General features: G+C 66.5%; 1 protein-coding gene across 1 annotated transcript; it reads left to right on the top strand.

The window, feature by feature from the left end:
• Nucleotides 1-41: 41 nt before the first annotated feature.
• Nucleotides 42-16,227, top strand: ABCA7 (ATP binding cassette subfamily A member 7). Its single transcript, XM_086683007.1, is given in 60 exon segments — nucleotides 42-2,208; nucleotides 2,297-2,345; nucleotides 2,348-2,383; nucleotides 2,566-2,607; nucleotides 2,610-2,664; nucleotides 2,666-2,698; nucleotides 2,781-2,823; nucleotides 2,826-2,898; nucleotides 3,037-3,128; nucleotides 3,502-3,582; nucleotides 3,748-3,871; nucleotides 3,874-3,957; nucleotides 4,033-4,125; nucleotides 4,128-4,153; nucleotides 4,432-4,558; nucleotides 4,614-4,955; nucleotides 4,958-5,069; nucleotides 5,347-5,405; nucleotides 5,408-5,477; nucleotides 5,804-5,844; nucleotides 5,847-6,022; nucleotides 6,116-6,245; nucleotides 6,248-6,325; nucleotides 6,398-6,614; nucleotides 6,868-6,995; nucleotides 7,247-7,418; nucleotides 7,717-7,848; nucleotides 7,951-7,974; nucleotides 7,976-8,082; nucleotides 8,313-8,450; nucleotides 8,800-8,903; nucleotides 8,992-9,056; nucleotides 9,190-9,359; nucleotides 9,437-9,698; nucleotides 9,743-10,259; nucleotides 10,262-10,325; nucleotides 10,420-10,567; nucleotides 10,863-10,957; nucleotides 10,960-11,041; nucleotides 11,235-11,400; nucleotides 12,115-12,252; nucleotides 12,316-12,342; nucleotides 12,344-12,440; nucleotides 12,792-12,917; nucleotides 13,013-13,060; nucleotides 13,063-13,350; nucleotides 13,659-13,801; nucleotides 14,013-14,176; nucleotides 14,273-14,312; nucleotides 14,415-14,530; nucleotides 14,894-15,050; nucleotides 15,123-15,147; nucleotides 15,150-15,181; nucleotides 15,184-15,321; nucleotides 15,458-15,497; nucleotides 15,500-15,544; nucleotides 15,891-15,920; nucleotides 15,923-15,973; nucleotides 15,976-16,070; nucleotides 16,177-16,227. Coding segments are annotated over 60 exon segments (6,474 nt in total). The 5' UTR covers nucleotides 42-2,142.
• Nucleotides 16,228-16,462: the final 235 nt, after the last annotated feature.

Here is a 16,462-nt window from a genome sequence, read left to right as displayed (position 1 = left end):
GGCAACCTGGGGGTGGGGGTGTGGGGGGGGGGGCCCTGGGGGTGGGCACTGGACCAGCATCTAAGGAGGTCCTCAGGGCTGCGCGGCGGAGCTAAGAACGGAGGCCCAGGGCGCAGGTGAGTGTGGGTTGAAAAAGTGCTTTGCGGGTCAGGACCTGCGTGGCGGAAAGAGGCGGGCGGGCCTGCCTGCTGGCTAGAAAGGTGAGCCCCGCAACCCCGTGTCCAGCCCACAGACAGCTCCACCTGCAGCCCCCAGGGGTTGCTCGGGCTGTTCACTAGGCCCACAGTTCCGGAAGCGGCAAACTCCTACACATCCTCAAAGCCCCAACGCCAAGCCCACCTCCCTTTTCTCAGGGATCCTCCCAGTATATCTGCTTGCTCCCCGGTCAGTGCCTTCAGAGCTGTGGGGTCCATACACGTGCTTCGTCTTCACCATGGTCTTGGGAAATCTACCCAGTCTTCTAGAAAGGGATTCGGAGGTATTCCTCAAAATGCAGTGACCGTTATGACCCAGGACTCTAATCTTGGAATGCTGGCCCCCCCCCCCCCCTTCCACCATGGCCGGGCCCACTGTAGGGACCAAAGGAATGTTTGTGGGATTGACAAATGATGACCAATGGAACCCCCACCTTGTGGATGGACAAGTGGAGTCCCAGGGTCACGAAGCGAGTCTGGTTAGGCCGGGGTCCCCCAGAATAGAGTGGGGAGAAAGGGACCTCGTAAGACGGGGAGCTGCTGCACTGCAGGCGGGTACGCAATGTGGGGAGACAGCCCGGCCGGCCTGTCGGGGGGTCGGCCAGCGCGGGGTGAGCCGGCGACCCAGCGCCCCAAGGCGACGCAGCAAGAGGAGAGCGGCCCCTTTAAGAAACCCGGCTCTGCGCGGCCTCCTTCCACGGCGCGCGTGGATCGGGCGGGCCCGGCCTGTGAGTGGCAGGGATGGCAGCCAATAGTAGGGGGCGGGGGCGGGGCCGGGCGCGGCCGCGGGCTTCCCAGGCCCTGGAGGTGAACTGCTGGGGTTTAGGGCTCGCTGCGGGAGACGCCTCTTAAAGGGACCGCGACCCCGGGCTCCTGTCGGGCGCAGGGAAGGCGGCCAGAGATGAGGGCTGGAAAGGTGAGAGGGTCCCGGGGTGCGGATGGGTGGGAGGGAGGCAGGTTCCCTGGGAATTAGGGGGTGAGGGCGGAGTCCACACTCACCTCCCCCCCCCCCCCGCCCCCGGTGGGTGTGAGCGGCGAGGGGCGGCAGAACCGGGCACTAATTCTGCAGGGCATTGGACTCACCTGACGGGTACTTGCCGACAGACACCTGCAGCCCCTCTCCGCGTTAGAACTCCGACAAGCCCTCTGCCCCGCTGGAAAAACGGAGGCTTCCCCCACCCCAGCTCCCACCCGATGTAGAGTCCTCCAGTGGGGGGTCGGGGGTCCCGGGTCCTAGTTCCAGCCTCGACCGGGGCCTGTGGCAACGCCCTGCCCCCCGGCAGCACAATAATGAAGTAGGCCAGAGCTGGACACTTGTAACCAAAGCGGGGATCAGGAATTGCTGGTTCCAGGAGCCGCAGCGCTGCCTCTCCGCCTTACTTTTTCTCTGCGTCTTGTGGTTCTTAACGATAAATGATACACGAGGGGTGGGTGGAGCTGGGGCCCTGCTCCCGCGGGGTGGCTCTGCCTGTCTCTGGGGGCCTGGTGTGTAAAATGTTCAGCACGGTGAACACTTTGCTGTTATCATTGGGTTAGAGCTGGGGCTGGGGGGCGGGGATCTTTCCCAGGACGCGGGATGAGGCTGGGGGCCAGGACCTGGCAGCCCCCAAAGGGGCTCAAAGTGGAGTCGTGACGAGTCAAGCCGAGGCTCCTCCCCCTCAGGAATTAGTTGATAGCCTTTTGGACCCCAGCCCTGCAGCGAGCGACAGCCCAGGCAACCAATCAGGTGCGGGGACGGCTTCGGGCAGGGCTCCCATTGGCCCGCTTCGCCCCTCCAGGGACAGAAGGGACCCTTAAATAAGTGCCTGCTGTTTGGCTCCAAGCAGAGCTTCCAGGAATCTTGCACCGTGAGCTAGAGGAACGAGGTTCAGGGAGGGCCAGGGGTTGCCCGCAGCCACACAGTGCGTCTCAGCCGGACCCTCCGTCGTGTGCTCTGTGCATTCCCACCATGGCCTTCTGGACACAGCTAATGCTGCTGCTTTGGAAAAATGCCCTGTATCGCAGGAGACAGCCGGTAATGCCAGGGCAAATGGGCCAGGGCGGGGCGGCCCCGGTGTCCCCCACGGTCCCCCACTCCCCCGCCTCTTCTGCCCCTCTCCCAGATCCAGCTCTTGGTGGAGTTGCTGGGGCCTCTGTTTCTCTTCTTCAACCTGGGTGCCACTCCCACCCCCGACTGGAGCAACATGAGTGTAAGCCCCCCCTCCCCCCCAGGGACCAGGCCCTTTGTGGGGGAGAGGGGAGGCACTGGGTCACCCTATCCACAGGGTCCCGTGAGCGTCAGAGAGCGCGAGTCTGAGTGAGCACTCTGTCCACGAGGGTGCAGACACGATGGGGGTGCAGGCAAAGCTCCCCACGCCCAACGTCCCCACAGGCCACTTCCCCAACAAGCCGCTGCCCTCGGCCGGCACCCTACCCGGCTCCAGGGTCTCATCTGCAGCATGAACGACACCTGCTTTCCGCAGCCCGCGCCTGCCAGGTGTCCTCAGCAACTTCAAGGACACCCTGTGAGCAAGTGGGGGTGGGTGCAGCAGCCACAGGCACGAGGGTGTCTGCCGAGCCTCCACCTGGTGCTCTCTCTGCCCCCAGCGTCCTCTGGCTCCTGGCAGATGCCCACACCATCCTTGGGGGTGGGGGACGAGAGCCCACAGGATGCTGGCCAGCCTGGGAAAGCTAATGCCAATGTTGAGAGCGGCGGGCGGGGCAGGTGAGGAGGCCAGGGCCCTTTGGCCGGCAGGGATGCTCTCTGAGCCCCCACCTGCCCGGCTGTGTCACGGGCACAGGGCGGGAGCTGTCTCGGGCCAAGCTTTGCCTAAACTCGTGCTTCTGTGTGTTCCTCTCCCAGCCCGGCCTCAGCCAAGCAACCGGCTGCGGGACCACGTGCCCCTGACCACTGAGCTACTGGGGACACTGCTTTGAGAAATGAGATGGGGTGGGGTGAGACCAGGTGACTCTGGGATGCTGCCTTCAGGGGGGTCCTCAGCCTGACCCTCTGTCATGTCCTCTGCTCAGCTCCCACCGTGGCCTTCTGGGCTTCCCCATCCTGGCCAGGGGCCTCTGGTTCCGGCTTCCAGGCCTTTTCCTGGGCTGTCCCTGGTTCCTGGAGGGACGAGGGATGGGTGCCCAGATGGGCTGTGTCCAGCATGGTGGTGAAGTGTCCGGCCCGTGCGACCTTGCATGAGTCCACGTGCCTCTCGGAGCCTCCGTTGCCCTATTTGTAAAACGGGATCTTCGGGAGCTTGGCAAACTGCTACACCCCCGGTGAGAATGCCATCAAGGTCATTATCGCCCTTGTGGGCTTTCTCCCCAGCAATCCCTGGCGTCTGGGCTGGACCAAACCCGGGAGTCCATGAGGAGCTTCCTGGAGGCAGCAGAGAACGTGGCCCAGGAAGTAAGCGGACCACTCACCCTCCACCCCAGCTGGGAGGCTGAGAGGGGAAGCTGCCCGGATGGGGAGGTCCTGGGAGGGCTTGGGCAGAAGGGGCGAGGGAGAAGGTGCTCCTGGCAGGGTCCTTCCCCGGTCGAGGCTGGGTGGCATCCTTGGTGACCTCTCCAGCTCCTGGCACTGCCCGGCCTGGTGGAGCTGTGGGCGCTGCTGCGGAGACCTCAGGGGACTAGCTGGCCCCTGGAGGCTGTGTCGGAAGTCCTCTGCGGTGCCAAGGGCCCTGGCGTCCCAGGGGGCCCTCCCTCGACTGGTATGAGGCCACCCACCTGAAGGAGTTGGTGGGGCAGGAGCCCGCCCCGGGCCTGCCCGACAGCAGCCTGAGTGAGTGACTGACCTCTAGTCTGGGAAGTGGGGCAGTGGGAATGGGGGCAGGGCCTCACGGTGCCCCCATCCCAGGCCCTGCCTGTGCTGAGCTGATGGGATCGCTGGAAACCCACCCACTGTCCCTCCTCCTCTGGAGGCGCCTGAAGCTGCTAGTCCTGGGGAAAGTGGCTTCACCAGGCGGCTCACGGCCCAGGTAAGGGCAGGAGTGGTCCTGGGTCCCTCCCTTAACCCAGGGAGGCTGTGCCAGGCCAGAGGGGGGGCCCTGACCCCGGAGGCTTCCTGAGATGGGTGGTGGACTCCAGGTTTTTGAAGAAGTTAGAGTTTCCCAGATTGCGGGCAGAGGAACAGAATGCACCAGTGCTCAGAGCCACGGGCTGGAGCAAAACGGGAGAGGTGGGCAGGGGTCCTCAGAGCAGGGGAGGGTCGAGAAAGGGCTGGCCTGGCATTTATCTTGGTGCCCACCTGCCACAGGGGAACCGGACCTTCTAGAAGCTGGCTCTACTGAAGGGCCTCCAGGAGGCGTGGGGTATGCTGGGACCCCAGCTCTTCAACTACTTGAACGACAGTACAAATGCGGCCATGTGGCAGGTTACGCCAGGTCGGAGGACAGCAGGTTCATCCAGGGCCTCCCTGGGCACATCATCCCTGCCCAGGATGTGGGGGCGAGTGTGCAGGCGGCTTGTGGAATCCAGGGGAGCTCAGGGAGGGGGACCCAACTTGGAGCAGTGCGCCATTCCAAGGAAAGCCTGAGGAGGGCCACAGCTTGGCCCTGCAGAAATCTGATGGCCGAGCTGGGCCGCGCCCTGGTGTCCCCGAGGAAGAAGCGCCGCCTGGCCCTGAGGTTCAGGGGAGGATCCGGGCACCCAGGACCCACACCCAGGCCCTTCCTCAGTGTGTGACCCTGGACAAGCTGGAGGCGGCACCCTCAGAGGCAGCCCTGATGGCGCGGGCCCTGGAGTTGCTCGCGGAGCACCACTTCTGGGCCGGCATCGTCTTCTGGGGCCCGAGGGACCTTTGGACCCCGCACAGCTCGCAGGCCCTGGTCACCCGCGCATCAAGATCCGCATGGATATCGACGCCTTCGCGAGAACCAATAAGATCAGGAACAGGTGGAGCGTGGTGGGCGGGGCCATCCCTGCCTAGAGCCTGGGATGGGTGGAGCCCAGGACCCCTTGGGCCAATTGGGGTCTACTGTGTGTGGGGGCTCTGTGGGGCGTGGCCCAGGGCTTCCGGGGCGGGGGCAGCACCTCGCGCTCCCCGACGGGACGAGATGCAGGCGGGCACAGACGTGTGTGCTCGAGAGTTAAGGCGGTGATGGGCGGGGCCGTGGGACTCCCCGGCCTCTCCCCGCCCTCTCCCCGCAGCCCACCACCGTGCCCCATGCAGGTTCTGGGACCCGGGCCCGGCTGCTGACCCCTTGACAGACCTGCGCTGTGTGTGGTGTGGCTCAGCGGCACCGAGGCCCGTGCAGGCCTCTACCCGCAGCAGACGCCCTCCCGGTGCTACGCGGATGACGCGTGAGCGCCCCCTCCCTGCACATCCACCCCCCTTCCGCCGGCCAGATCTCGGCTCGGGCTCCGTTTGGAACATTCATGCGGTCGAGGCTGCGAGCCACTGTTTTGGAAGGACCGCTCCCTGTGACCTGTAGCGGGAGGAACCGGGATCCCGGAGGGGCTGGGGTCCCCGGGGGCAGGGAGAACGCGGCCTGTGAGGACAGCTGGGATCCTAAGGCTGGAACAGGGGTCAGGGGACATGGGGGGCCCAGCTGCGCCTTTGGATCTCCAGTGCCCGTGGGGGCTGCTCGGGGCCTCTGGCCTCCACCGCAGCCGCGCCCCTGCCTCAGGGTCCTGCGTGTACAGAACCGGTCGCTGCCGCTTTTCCTGACGCCTGGATCCACTCCGTGGCGCCGGCGGTGAAGGCCGTGGTGCGAGGGAAGGAAAGGAGGCTGCGCCACACGATGCAGGCCCTGGGGCTCGGCAGCGCCGTGCTGTGGCTCGGCTGGTTCCTCAGCTGCCACTTGCCCTTCCTCGGCAGCACGGCGCTGCTCGTGCTGGTGCCCAAGGTGCGCACGCCTCGGCCTTCCCGGCTGCGGGGTGGCTGCGCGCGCGCGCGGGCCCCTGGGCAAATCCCGGAGCCTGAGGAGCCGTATTCGCAGCTCGGGGACATCCTCCCCCATAGCTACCCGGCCGTGGTCTTCTTGTTCTTGGCGGCTTTCGCCGTGGCCACCGTGGTCCAGAGCTTCCTTCTGAGCGCCCGCTTCCCCCGCGCCAACCTGGCGGCGGCGTGCGAGGCCTGGCCTACTTCGTGCTCTGTCCGCCCTACGTGCTGTGCGTGGCCTGGCGAGACCGGCTGCCTGCGGGTGGTCTCTGGCTGTGGTGAGACCCGGGGTGGCCGGGTGCGGGGGGGCCCTGCGCTGCGTTTGCTCGCTGACGCCCCTGTCCCCACCGCAGTCTTCTGTCGCCTGTGGCCTCTGGGTTCGGCTGCGAGAGCCTGGCGCTGCCGAAGGAGCAGGGTGAAGGCGCCCAGTGGCACAGGGCGGGCACCGGGCCCACCCCTGGCGTCTTCAGCCCGGCCCAGGTCTCTGGAATCCTGCTGCTCGACGCTGTGCTCTATGGCCTCGCCACTTGGTACCTAGAGGCCATCTCCCAGGTGGGGTAGGGACACAGGGCAGGGGCGTACCTGCAGAAGGGCGGCCGGGCTGAGGCTCTTGGTGAGCCGGGGCAGGGCTGAGGGGCCGCTTGGTGCCTGGAGGCCGTCCTGGGCGGCTCTTCCTGGCATGTAGGCCCGGGTGGCTGCGTTCGAGGGACGGCCTGAGGCAGGCCGGGCCCTCCCACCTGGATGCCCTGATCCCGGGCACGTGGTCAGAAGCTGGCACACCCCAGGGTGATGAGCTCGAGGGGTTAACAGAGCACCGCTCCTCCCAGGCCAGTATGGGATCCCCAAACCGTGGAACTTTCCCTTTCGGAGAAGCTATTGGTTTGGGCCTCGTTCTCCCAAGGGCTCCACCCCGCCTCCCAGCCCGAAGGACCCAGAGGGTGAGGCACGAGGAGACCTGATGGCCGCTTCCCTGTCTGTATGCCCCATGTCCCCCAAAGACCCAGGTTCCTACAGAGCCCGGTCCTCTGCACACCTCCACCCCCCCAGGCTCCGTGGGGCTCCCCTAATGCCCACAGGCCCCAGCCCCGATGGGTCCCTGACCCCACGGGCCAGCGTTTGCGGCCTCCCGGGTCCCGCAGAGCCCCCCCTACAAAGGGCTCCCGTGGTCGAGCCTGGCCTCCTCCCGCAGTGCCGACAGAAGAGGTCCCACCCGGCTGGATTCCTGGGGTCTCCGTACGGGGCCTGGAGAAACGCTTTCCTGGCAACCCCCAGCCAGCCCTGCGTGGGCTCAGCCTGGACTTCTGCCAGGGCCAGATCACCACCTTCCTGGGCCACAACGGAGACGGCAAGGCCACCATGCTGTGGGCGGTTGCCACTGTCCTAATTTCCCCCCGGCCTCAGCTGGCACATCTGCTCAATGGGAGAGGTGTCTGGGGTCTCCACAGGGAAGCCGGGACGACCCCCAATCCACTTGGGGTACGTGGCGGATAGACAACCGTGTTCTCTGAGCCTCAGTTTTCCTCCTTTATAGAACGGGGACATAACACACCTTGAGTCTGGGCACACAGTAGGTGCCTTTTAAGTGCTTTTGCTCCTTCTCTGGGGGTCTCCGTTTCCTCCTCTGAAGGGGCAGCTGCTCTGAGACCCCTTCACCCCCAGGTCCCTACTGTGTGGCCTCTTTCCACCCACTGGTGGCTCTGCCCGCATCCTGGGCCACGATGTCCAGTCCAGAATGGAAGCCGTCCGGTCCCACCTGGGCGCCTGCCCGCAATACAACGTGCTGTCTGACGTGCGTCTCGGCGGGCCCGGGGGTGCAGCGTCAGGGGTGGCGGGGCTGGGTGTTCTTGGGGCTCTGCCTGCCACGGGGGCCGTTGTTCCAGCGCGTGGCTGCAGGCCGACCTTGGAGGAGCACATCTGGGCGGTCGAAGGGCCTGAGTGCAGGAGCTGTGAGCCCCGAGGAGGCCCGTCCACTGCAGGACGTGGGGCTTGTCCCCACGCGTTGTGCGCAGACCCGCCGCCTCTCCGGTGAGCCCAGCCGGGGAGGAGCATCCGGGTCGGTGGAAATGGTGCTGGGAAGGGGGTTGGGACTTTACCCCAAGGGCCGTGCGAGGCCAAAGGAGACACCAGATCCGGGAGGCCCAGAGGGGCTAGGCACGGAGATCCAGGGAGTGGGGAAAGGGGGCGCGGGGAAGGGACGCAGCCCTGCCCAAGACTGAGGGGACGGTGCTGGGACCCCCGCACCTGCCTCTGCCCAGGTGGGACACGGCAGAAGCTTTCAGTGGCCATCACCTTTGTGGGCGGCTCCCAGGTTGTCATTCTGGATGAACCCACGGCTGGTGTCGACCCTGCTTCCCGCTGCAGCATCTGGGAGCTGCTGCTCAAATACCGAGAAGGTAGGAGTTGGGGGAGGCACGAGGTTCCCCTAGATTCCGATTCAGCGGCCAGAAAATGTTTCTGACGAAGTGCTTGGAGTGGGGTTTTGAGGGATGAATAGGAGTTGGATGCCAAACAGGGCAGCGCGGCTGGCGGGAACGGGCTTGACTCAGGGCAACAGGCTCCGTAACTCCAGCCCGGACCCCTGACCCCATGTGAACTGTGGGCCCGATCTCCGGTCACCTCTTGCCCTCAGGTGCTTAACCCTAACCTCCTCTGCCTGCAGAGACAGGTTCCCGTGGGTCACTCCAGCCCCTTCCCCGAGGACAGCCGGCTGCGTCCCCGGTTGACGCGCCCCCGTCCACCCAGGTCCCGCCCAGCTGCTGTCGCTCGTGTGGTGCCTGGTGCCCGGGGCGCGACTGGTGAAGGAGCTGCCCTACGGGTCTCCCCCAGCAGCACACCCCGGGGAGGAGGCAGGGCACATGCAGAGGGCCCCACGGCGTCTTGGGCGCGGGCGACTCCTGTGGGGTCCCGGGCTGAGCCCCCGCTCTGTCTCCCCAGGTCTTCCCGAAGGTGGTAGAGGCTTGCGCTGCAGACGTGGACCCAGAGGACGCGGCCACAGGTCCCTGTCCTTGACCCCGCGCCTTGATTCAGAATTAGACTTGGCTTTACGGCGAGGCCCCAGCCTTGGTTGCATCTCAAGGCGCAGCCTCGACCTCCACCCCTGATTCCCGACCGCCTCTGTCTGCGACCCAGGACCTTTGTCAGACCCTCGGCTGAACGGGGACCCTCACACCTGAACGCACCCCTGATGGCCCCACAGATCACCAGCCACAAGCGGCACCTGGGCGCGGGCCTCGCTCCCCCAGACGTGACCTCACGGCTCAAGGTTCTGCCGGAAGAGTCGGCCCTGGAGAACGGGGGGCTAGGTGAGTTGTCCCGCCTCGAGTCTGCGGTCCCTCCCTGTCCCCCGGAGCCTGCGCACTGACCCTTCCATCCCCCTCAGCGACGTCTGCCCCGGAAACACGGGTCCTGCAGGGCTTCGGGCCAGACCCCGCGGGCCGGGGACAGGGCTGGGCGCTGACCCGCCAGCAGCTCCGGGCCCTGCTTCTCAAGCGCTTTCTGCTTGCCTGCCGTGGCCGCCGTGGCCCGTTTATGCAGCTGAGGGGGAGCGGGCGCCAGAGGAGGGCGCGCGGGCAGCCCTGGGTGCCTGTTTCTACTCCCGTCACCCACTCAGCGGTGAACCCGAGAAGTCTCCCCCAGTCTGAGCACCTTTACTGAGAGCACCGGGGAGCCACAGATGGTTGTAGAGCAGGAGCAGGAAGGGTCCCGGGCAGCCCAGGGGGTGCGCAGGGAGGGCAGCTGCTGGGCCCGTCCTGCAGATGGTGCTGCCTGTCCTCTTTGTGGGCCCGGTGCCGGTGCTCAGTCTCCTCGCGCCTCCTGACGGGTCGGAACCTGTCCCGACTTCCTGGTCAAGACCCACCCCCGCCTGGTGCGCCAGGGGCCAGCCGCCACCTGCACGCGTTCAGTTTGCCCAGAGGAGGGGGCCGGCGCTCCGGACGGCTCTCCGTGCCCCCCCCCCCCCCCCGCATCTCCCTCAGCCTGAAGACCAAGAAGTGGGTGAAGGAGGTCAGGTGAGGAGGGCCGTTCCCGCGCCCCCTGCCCACCCGCTAGGAGGCTTTCCTGCCCCGCCCTCCCTGAGCCCACTGCCCCGCAGGTATGGGGGCTTCTCCCTGGGGGGCCGAGACCCAGGCCTGCCCTCAGGGCAAGAGGTGAGCCACTCAGTGTGGGGGCTGCCGGTGCTGCTGAACCCCCGACCCGGCGGGGCCCCCTCGACCGTGTCCTGAGCAACCCCACAGCCTGGGCTCACGGCCCGGACACCGAGGACAGCTTCAAGGTGGGCGCTGGGGTGAGGGGGCGGGCAGGTGGCTGGTGGGGCAGGTCTCACCGCGGCGCTCTGACCCCTCGGCCCCGACCCCACCCCCACCCAAATCTGGTTCAACAACACCGTGGTGGCCTTCATCGACAGGGCCAACGATGCGCTCCTACATGCCCACCTGCCCCCGGGCCCTGCCCGCCACGCCCACAGCATCACCACGCTCAGCCACCCCGAGGCTGCGCTGAGTCCCTATGCCCCGCCCCCCACCTCGGCCTTTCTGCGCTCTGCCACGCCCCTGCTGAGTACGCGCACAGTGGCTGCGGCCAGGCCCGGACAGCGGGACGTTGTCAGGCTCCCCCCGCAGCCCACGCATCCTCACCGCGTCGCTGGGACCCCACCGCGCGGTCTGCGCGTCTGCCCGGCCGGCAGCCCAGCCCCCACCGGCCCCACACGGCCCCGCTCGTCTCCCCGCCCGGTGACCAGCGCGTGGATCCTTGTCCCGTCGGCGTGGGCAGAGGTGTCCTCTGAGGCGCCCGTGCGCCCTTGCCCGCAGGACGGCCGCCTCGGTGGACGTGCCCGTCTCCACCTGCGCGGTCTTCGCCGTGTCTTTTGTCCCAGCCAGCGTCACCCTTGTTCTCATCGAGGAGTCGGGCCTCTGCAGTTTATGGGGGGTCCGCCTCCCACTCTTCACTGGCTCAGCAACTTTCTCTGGGACGTGGTGCGGGGAGTGCTGTTGGGGGGGGAGGTCCGGCTGCCTCTCACCGCTGCCCCTTCGCTGCCCCTTCCCGCCAGGCGCTTGTCGGGACGGTCTGGGTGAAGTCTGGGGATCTGGGAGACTGCGCCTCTGGCCACCTGAAACGCGGGGGGGTGGGATGGGGCCCAGGGGACCTGCAAACTGATGGGCGTAACTCCGCCTCCGACGCAGTTGGAACTACCTGGTGCCAGCGTGCGTGGCGGCGCTCACCCTTCTGGCTTTCCAGCAGAGGGCGTACGTGGCTCCCGCCAACCCGCCCGCCCTCCTGCTGCTGTTACTGCTCTGCGGGTGAGGCCTCCGCCCCCCTCGGAGCCCGTTCTTGCCGCCCTACCCCGACGCCTGATGCCATCGAGGGAGCCAGGGCTCTGTCCCAGCTCCCGAGGACAGAAGAGATCCGAGGTGGTCCCAAGTGGAATCTAATTTAAGGACATGCTGAGGTGGCCTTAAAAGCTCATCCTGTCCTGGGGCACCTGGCTGGCTCAGGGGGTAATGTGTGCGACTCTTGACCTTGGGGTCGTGAGTTCAAGCCCCACGTTGAGGGTAGAGATTACTTTAAATTTTTTTTAAATGTTTATTCATTTTCGAGAGAGCACAAGCAGGGGAGGAGCAGACACACACACACACACACACACACACACACACACACACACAATCCGAAGCAGGCTCCAGGCTCCGAGCTGTCAGTACAGAGCCCGACGCGGGGCTCAAACCCACGAACTGCGAGATCGTGACCTGAGCCGAAGCCGGACGCTCAACTGACTGAGCCACCCAGGTGTCCCAAGGGTAGAGTTGACTTTAAAACAAACAAACAAAACAACTCTTTTGTTTCTAATTTTTAAAAGTTTTTTTAAGAATTTTATTTTACAGCGAGAGAGCACAAGCAGAGGGAGAGGCAGAGAATCTCAAGCAGGCTCCGCACCCAGCACGGAGCCCCATGCGACCCCGGGGTCGTGATCTGAGCCCAAAACAAGACTTAGACCCTTAACCGACTGGATACAGAGGACTCCCTCTTAGGGCTACTCAGCCTGCTGTCTGGGTGGTTACCCGGTGACCCCTGTTGCCCCCTCAGCTGGTCGATCACGCCAGTCGTGTGCCCGGCACGGCCTGTGTGGTGCTCACCTGTGTCGACCTCTTCGTCGGCATCAACGGCGGCACAGCCACCTTCGTGCTCCAACACTTCTCTGGTCGGGTGGCGCTCTGCAAGTCTGGGCCTCAGCTCCGGACGCACGTCCCTCTTCCTATCCCTGAGCAGAAGCTGCAGGAAATGGGCCGCATCCGGAAAAAGGGTCTTCCTGGTGTTCCCCCACTTCTGCCTGGGCCGGGGGCGTGTGGACATGGCGTGAGATCAGGCCGTGGCTGACGCCTTCGAGCGCTTAGGTGAGAACTTCCCTCGAGGTGGGGGAGTGCCACCCAAGTCGATAACGCAGGGTAGGGACAAACAGCAGCTCCCAGGAAGGGAACTAGAGGGTTAGGTGGCCCCAAGTTTGGGCCAAGTTAGAGATACGGCAAAGTAGTCGTAAAAGCTACTTACGTCCTGGGTCATATCACAAGAGGTCCTAACAAAGGAGATGGTAATACCACTGTGGCGTGTACCAGTCAGACCTCAGTTGAGTGGCCCATTCAGTTCTTGGTCTTTTCCCTTAAAAGCCCGAGGTGACCTGGGTGGGGATGGGCCCAGAAACCAAGCACCTCCCCCTGTGACCCCGTTCCTCCTTCCTGTCAACACAGGAGACGGGCAGTTCCAGCCCCCCCTGCGCTGGGAGGAGGTTGGTAAGAACCTCTTGGCCGTGGTGGTACAGGGGCCCCTCCTCCTCCTCCTCCTCCTCCTCCTCCTCATGCTCTTGGCGACCACCTGCTGCCACGGTCAGTGGGGGCTGGGTAAGGGTGGGAGGGTCCGGGGCTGGCTCTGGGCCCACTGATCTCTCTCCCGTCCTCAGACCCCAGCTGAGGTCGCTGCCCCACCCCCACCCCGGGGCAGGAGGATGAGGAGGTGGCCCGTGTCGGGAGCGGGTGGCCCGAGGGGCCACCGAGGGGGACGTGCTGGTGTCGAGAGACCTGACCGAGGTGGGCGCAGGGCTGGGTTGGGGGCTCCCGCTGGCCCACCCACCCTCTCAGGGACCTGAACACCTCCCAGGCGTGCCGTGGGCAGAGGGACGCCAGCTGTCGATCCCCCCTGGTGAGCTGAGAGTCCAGGGTGAAGGTCCTGAGGCAGGGGCAGTGAGGGGCTGCCCTACTGTGCGCCCACTGCCCTTTACTGAACAACTGAGCCTAGGTGCCCGCGCGCTGAGCAACTACTGACTGCCAACGCTTGAGCCCCTGTTTCGGGCCAGCAAACACTCGTTAAGCTCCTACTGCATGCTTTTGCTTACCGAGTCCTACTGTGTGTAGTAAGGTCTTGGGCCCTACGGAGACCAAGCCGATGATTATTGAGCACCTATGGGGTGGGGTGCCCACACACGTGGCTGCGACGTTAATCGAACACCTACTACGTTTGAGAACCAGTAGTACTGCTGAGTCTGAGGTGTGTGTGTGTGTGTGTGTGTGACCCGAGTAGTGCTCACAGCCGGCATTTATCGAGCACGCGCTTTGCACCAGTTCACATCCACGCAGCTGCTTGTGCAAGCCCACGTGCTGAGTGCTACGTATCGGTCACGCGCGGGGGGCTGACGCGGCTGGAAGCCAGCGTGGAGCGTCGGTGTCGGTGTCGGTCGCAGTCGTTCCGCACTCGCTGGGTGTCTGTCTGTCTGTCGGGAGCCGTTCCGCTATTTACGGAGCGCTTGACAGGGCACCTGCCGCCGCCGGAATTGTTTAAATTCATCCCGCGTGCCACCAACCGTTCCCGGCTAAGTGACAGCATTATGTTCATCTGCTCGCCCTCGGGATCTGCCCCCGGGGAGCCCCCTTGCCACGGCCGTCCTGCAGAAACTTGGAACCCCACCCCGGAATTAGGGACAGTGGGGCAGGGATCCGAGACCTTGCCGAGTGCCGTCTGCGGGGCACCCGCGGTGTTTCGGGCCGGTGGGAGTGAACGGAGCAGGGAAGACGTCCACGTTTCGCAAGCTGGCGGGGGACGCGCTGCCCGGTGGTGGTGAGGCTGTGCCGGCTGGCTACAGGTGAGCGGGCTCGGGCCCCCAAGCCTGCGTGCGTCCCCACGCGGCGCTCTCCCAGGCACGACCACCCACACCCCTGCATGTGGACCGGGCCCTGAGACGCCCCCCACCCGTCTCTTACCATGGTGCTCCAGGGTGGGTGAGCCTTGAGGCCCCTGTTTGCCCCCCCCTCCCCCGAGTGGCCAGGGCCTAGCCAATTCCCTGAGCCCCCTGTCCCCTGTGCCCCATCCCCCATTGCCAGCACGGCTGGGAACCTTCTGCCGCGCACCGCCACAGGGGCTAATGCCCTCAGTCGGACGCTGTCTTCGAGCTGCTGGCCGGCCACCGGCACCTGGAACTCTTCACCCGAAGCTCAGGTTCCCCAGGTGACCTCCCCCTCCCTCCTTCCAGGATCACAGCCCTACCCTGGCTCCCTTGGCCCTGCCGCGAGTCAGGGTCCGCCTCTCTCCACTAGCCACTAGCCCCCCCCCCCCCCAGCTCCTGTGCTCTGTACCTGCCCCCTTCCTACCGCACCTGACTTTCCCCGGCCATGACCCCACCGCCCACTGAGGGCTTCCAGAACTTCTGGCCAGGTCACATCCCCCCTCTTTCACCCTGGCTCTACTCTCTTTCTTTACTTTCCCCCATTTTTACCCTAGTCCCCCTCCCGTGTACTGCCCCCCCATCTGGTCCCTCCCCCTCGCTCACTGTGCCCCCCTATCTGGTCCCCCCCCCGCCCCTCCCTCCCTCCCGCCCTGCCCCACAGACAGCGAGCTTGGGCCCTGCGCGTGGGGCTCCTGCAGTTTCGGACCCACCTGCGGGCACCTACAGCGGAGGCAACAAGAGGAAGCTGGCGACAGCCGTGGCGCTGGTGGGGGACCCGGCTGTGGTCTTTCTGGTGCGTGGGGGCGGGCCTGGGGGAGAGGGCTCAAGCTCGGCTGATGAGGGCATCGCCCCCTGAAGCCCCGAGGACGAGTCCACCACGGGCACGGACCCCGCTCCCGGCGCTTTCTCTGGAGTAGCCCCCTCCGGCCGTGGCGCGGGAGGGCCGCTCCGTGGTGCTTACCGCACACAGGTGGGTCCCCAGCGCCCGCGGCCCAGGGTCAAGGTGGGTCAGGCCCCAGCGGGAGGCCGTCAGAGCTGGAGCGGCCCCGACCTTTGGGAGGAGGGCACGCCGGGGACGGTGATGCCCGGTCCCGAGGGCCCGAGCGGGCTGGGCTGGGGGGGGCGGGGGGGGCGGACCCAGGTGGCCCCAGGTGGCCCCAGCCTGGCGGGAGCTGACGGCGCCGGGGCCCGGGCTGCAAGGGAGAGTGTGTGGCGCTCTGCACGCGCCCGGCCATCACGGTGACGGGCGGGTCCGCTGTCCGGGCGGCGCGCAGCCCCTCGAGAGCAGGTGAGCGGGGCCACGAGAGCGCAGACACGGCCACGCGACGCCCACCTGGCTCTACCCTGAGCGGAGGCGAGGCTCGAGGGCTGGCGGCGGGGCCGAGGGTGGGTCCGGGGAAGGGGCGGGCCCGGGAGGGGAAGAGGGCGGGGCCTGGAGAGGGCGAGGCCCGAGGGGGCGGGGCTAGGGAAGGGATGGGCCCACAGGCGGGCGAGGCCCGGCAGGAGGAGGGGGGCGTCCGGAGGGGCCAGGTCTCGGGGGGCAGGGCCAGAGTGAGCTGGAGGGTGGTGTGGGCGGGCCTCGGGCGTGTCCAGCAGCCCCTCCCCCGGCCCCGCCCACCCGCCCACCCACCCGGGTTTGGCGCCGGCCACACGCTGACCCTGCGGGGCCCGCAGCGCGGTCCGAGTTGGCGGAGGCCTTCGAGGCGGCCGCGTTCCCGGGGGCCGCCCGCGCTTCCAGGTGCCGCCGGGAGGGCGCTGCGCCCTGGCTCGCGTCTTCGGAGCGCGGCGTGCACTTCTCAGGGAGCCAGACCACGTTGGCGCGGGCGCCCCCCGCGCCTGGACGGGGCTGAGGATAAGTGGGGCTGGGGGCTGGGGGCCGGGCCGGGGGGCTGACCGCCCCTCCGGCCGCCCTCCCCCAGGTGCTCCTGTACTTCTCCAAGGACCAGGGGGAAGAGGAGGGGGACGGGTAGGAGGCGGGAGTGGGGGCAGGCCTCGTGCCACGCCCACAGCACCCCGACTCCTCACTGGGCTCCTCGAGGACCCTAGCACCTCCTGTGTGGGGTTGCTGGGAGACTCCGGCAGCCCAGTCGCAGGCTCTCAGAGGATCCATCGCCCTGGAGGAAATAGAGAACTCATGGCGTGAAACCGCGCGCGCGTGCGTGTGTGTGCGCGCGCGCGCGCACGTACAGGCTGCAGGCCAGTCCA

The sequence above is a fragment of the Puma concolor genome, chromosome A2, assembly GCF_028749965.1.
Source record: "Puma concolor isolate L17-30 chromosome A2, mPumCon1.1.hap2, whole genome shotgun sequence".
Lineage (NCBI taxonomy): Eukaryota > Metazoa > Chordata > Mammalia > Carnivora > Felidae > Puma > Puma concolor.
This window is presented reverse-complemented; position numbering and strand designations above follow the sequence as displayed.